Genomic DNA, 4,343 nt, shown 5'->3' with positions numbered 1-4,343 from the left:
ACTGTTCAGGGATACGCTAAGGTATTTTATAGGCATTTTATAGTACATGCTTTATTTTATGTGGAATTGATGTGATGTTTAGATCATTATAACATTATACTGTGGTCAGAATGCACATGCACAAATAAACGGTCTTGAAAAGAGAATAATAATGTAGGCTATTTCTAAGTTTTTTTTAAATAATAATAAAATGAATGAAAATAAAATAGTTTTATTAAAAAAAATAATAATAATTCAAACGATCATAGCATCTCTAACAGAACCACATGCTTAATTTGTTGCCTCAATCACAGACGCATCTGTGAGGGTGATGGACTTCACAGCAGATGAGCAGCTGGAGGAGTTGTGTCCGGTGTGTGGAGATAAAGTGTCTGGATATCATTACGGCCTTCTTACCTGCGAAAGTTGTAAGGTACGAGACAATTTCTCTTTTGTTACGAACTCGTGTGCGTGTCGCGCTTTTTTATCGAAAATATTTCGGAAACGCTTAATAATTATAAACCAAAAAGTTTATGAACGGTGAAGGATTCCATGATGTAGCTAGCCTAGTGCTATGAAAATCATTATACGTAACACTCTTCGTTAATGTTAATGGAATTTATTTAGTCATTGATGTATTATTATTTAGTAATTATTTAGTAAAGTAATAACATCCTTTGGTAAACTGTCCTTGTTATGCATGTTACATGTAATAACAGTAGACTATATTATGAATGCATGCATGCAAATAACCCTAAACCAAACACTAAGCACCTGTTGTTAATATTACTCAGTACTTAAATGTATAATTGCCCTGTAACAAGGACACCTTAAAATAAAGTGTAACCCAATATCTTTTTTTTTTGTTTGTTTGTTTCATTATGTATTCAAATTCATACTGCATTTGACTGTCAACAGACAGTCTATTCACATTTACATCCATATTCCTGTAAGAAAGCCAAAACTCATTTTTTAGATGGTCTGTTAATTTAGAACAGTCCAATATGATTACAGGCTATATTGCTGTTGTTTTTAAACAGAGCTTGACAGAATATAATCCTTATTGTGTGCATTATCATGACAGGGTTTTTTCAAGAGGACGGTTCAGAATAACAAGAGATACACGTGCACACAGAACCAGGACTGTGGCATTGACAAAACCCAGAGGAAGAGATGCCCCTTCTGTCGCTTCCAGAAGTGCCTCAGCGTCGGCATGAGACTCGAGGGTGAGCCGTGCTTCTCGTTACAAAAGTTACATGTGGAGAAAACAGAAAAACTTTTGCTGTAAAGAAGCCAAATCAAAGATATAAGATGTCTTGTCATTTAAAAAGCCACCTTGAATGTCCTGATTATATTACTGTTGTCTTGAACAGCTGAACCTGAGAGAATATAATGCGTATTATATGACATTAAATCATGTATTATATGTGTTTATGTTTATGTTATATTTCAACAAGCATTGCTTGTCATTAAAGACATTTTAGTAAAATATAAAATATATCTGGAGAAAAGGGAAAACATTTAATGCAAAATTTCATTATCATGATTGAATATTTAATGACACTCCTTATGGAGTTTAAACTCAGAAGATGAAAAGATTAAAAAATATCTAAAAAAGCCTGGATTTACTTAAAAGTAATAAAGACCATGTGTTTTGACACATTGGGCAACATGTATATCTACACCAGTTAACATCTTGTTAAAAAAATATTTTAATATTTCATAGCCATTTATAAACAAGTGACCCAAGCTTATTTTCTTCCAAATTAATTTCAATTGTTATTAAAGTACTTATTTATTTTATTGAAAATTTTCAGGGATGGAAAATATTCTTGTCAGTGTCTTATTTTGCTCTCTGGGCGCGCGATTCCCAGGCCGAGTGCAGAGAAGCACCTGTTTCCGCGCACGCCTGTGACACATTCCTCACGCGCTGATAAGACTCGCGGATTCATGTTGAGAGTTCACAAAAACCAGGCCGGAAAATGTCCATATGAAGAGAAATATCCATTTGTTTGTGCCCTGACTTACTTAAGCAAAACCGTGCCAAGCATTCCTTGCTTTATTTGGCTTTTTATCCACTGTGCTCTTAAAATAGGCTTACATTTCCAATTGTATCAGACATATGTTGCATGTCTGCAAAATGTAAATAATATTTGATAAGTTTGATATGCATCCTATAACACTCTCAACCTCTTTCCTCCCAGCTGTCCGTGCAGATCGAATGAGAGGAGGAAGGAACAAGTTTGGTCCCATGTACAAGCGGGACCGTGCCCTAAAACAGCAGAAGAGAGCTTTAATCAGAGCCAGCGGCTTTAAAATAGAGGCCAACCCATCCCTCCTGTCCAGCACCCAGACAGAATACCCGCTTCCCGGATTGCTCTCAGGGCTCCATCCCACTTCTCTGTCCTCTCCGGAGTACGACTGCCCTCCTCTCTGCCCCCCGGCCCTGGGTGTAGCGCTGCAGAGCTATTGCTCATTCCCGGCTCAGTACCAATACACTGCTCCCTCCTTACCCAGCAGATCGATTAAAGCCGAATATCCAGACGCATACTCCAGTTCACCAGACTCCTCACTGGGGTACCCATACCCTGATGGCTGCATGCCCGCGTCCCCGCACACCAGCCCCATGAACCCCGGCTTGCCCCCGCTGGTGCTCGAGCTGGTCAGCTGTGATCCAGATGAGGAGCAGGTATGAGTTAAATCATCTGGAGATTAATCCGTTCACTAAAAAGTGGGAAAAATCTACTTTATTTAGCCTATAAACATGACTTTAAAATTGAAACCAAATTTTTTCAGGTTAATTTAGTCAGATTAAATGACTTGGACGAAATCAGTTAACTTAGATGTTACTAAACTAAGCACAATTTTGTTTACCTGAAAAATCACTTTTTCTAATCATGAAAAAAAATCTATCACTGATTGAACAATAATTCACAAACTGTGTCTTTACAGTTTTTACAAACCTGTTCTGAATGCAAAAGAAGATTTTAAACATTAAAAAAAAACATTGGACCCCATTGACCTTTGCCACTTAATTTTGTCATATAGGTTTGGAATAACATGGAATTGTTGGATTTTTATTTTTGATTGAACCTGAGGGAGGAGAATTCTGGGATTTCAAAGGGTGCGTTGTTCAATTCAAACCTTTGGTATTTCTAACTTAGATGGTCAAAACAGACCAAAGACAAGTGTAACATTTTTATTTTTATTTATTTAACTATTATTACTATTAATGTTTTTATGGATGTTCTATATTTTAGTTTAATAATATAATATTTTTTGGTATCATTTAAGATTCCATTTGTTAACATTAGTTAACTACTGTTCGTTAGTTAACATGAAATAACAGTAAAAATACAGTACATTGCATTCATTAATCTTAGTTAATTTAAACGTTTACTAATACAACAGTACATAATCCATTACAAATAAAACAATACAAAAATCAAAAGTTATAGAATATTTAATGGACCTGAGCTAACATGAATGTACAATGAGCAAGGTATTATTATTAACTAAGATTACCAAAAATGAATAAATACTTAAACAAATGTATTAGTCATTGTTAGTGCATTAACTACCTTTAGCTAATAGAACCTTATTGTAAAGTGTTACCACTTTTTCTTTAGTATTTTGTATTTTGAGGGAACTAAACAACATTTGCCACTAAATTACATGACATTTATTTCAATATTAAATAAAAAAAATAATAAAATAAAACACATGTTTTATACTGTTTTTCAATTCTGCAGTATTTAAAGGGGTCATATGATGCTGCTAAAAATAACATTATTTTGTGTATTTGGTGTAATGCAATGTGTTTATGCAGTTTAAGGTTTCCACATACTGTACATTATTGTTTCTCCTCTATGCCCCGCCTTTCTGAAACGCGTCGATTTTTACAAAGCTCATCGGTCTGAAAAAGCGAGGTGTGCTCTGATTGGCCAGCTATCCAGTGCGTTGTGATTGGCCGAATACCTCAAGCGTGAGACGGAAATGTTACGCCCCTTAACATACTGTGATGCCGTGTCCCAGCAGGACGAGACTCAGTCCAGCTGCTCTGCTTGTGCACATCCCATCATCGGTTCTCTTTTAGCAGTTCAGTCAATGTACTGTTAGGAGTAACTGAATAACTCGGGATATTGGTTTATTTCGTGTCAGAGGGCGTGTCAGGCATGTTTATAAACCAAATAACTTAAGCAATTTGTGGATTAGTGCGTACTGGAGACACAAACCGCGATCCGGACATCACTAGACGAGACAAAACCAATAAAACCCATTACAAACGAGGCATTTGTTGCATCCAGTGGGGACATAATTACTGATTATAATGACTTATACTGTCTTTTTACGCGTTGCGTTGC

General features: G+C 35.9%; 1 protein-coding gene across 1 annotated transcript in view; it reads left to right on the top strand.

Annotated features, from left to right (window-relative positions):
• Positions 1-293: 293 nt before the first annotated feature.
• The window catches only part of nr5a1a (nuclear receptor subfamily 5, group A, member 1a), a 16,955-nt gene continuing 12,905 nt past the window's right edge, over positions 294-4,343 (top strand). Inside the window, exons 1-3 of the mRNA XM_016520544.1 lie at positions 294-412; positions 1,064-1,205; positions 2,184-2,668. Coding sequence (XP_016376030.1) covers positions 311-412; positions 1,064-1,205; positions 2,184-2,668 — 729 coding nt within the window. The 5' untranslated portion in view covers positions 294-310. The remainder of the gene's footprint in view (positions 413-1,063; positions 1,206-2,183; positions 2,669-4,343) is intronic.

The sequence above is a fragment of the Sinocyclocheilus rhinocerous genome, unplaced genomic scaffold, assembly GCF_001515625.1.
Source record: "Sinocyclocheilus rhinocerous isolate Xijiao unplaced genomic scaffold, SAMN03320098_v1.1 scaffold2749, whole genome shotgun sequence".
NCBI lineage: Eukaryota > Metazoa > Chordata > Actinopteri > Cypriniformes > Cyprinidae > Sinocyclocheilus > Sinocyclocheilus rhinocerous.
This window is presented reverse-complemented; position numbering and strand designations above follow the sequence as displayed.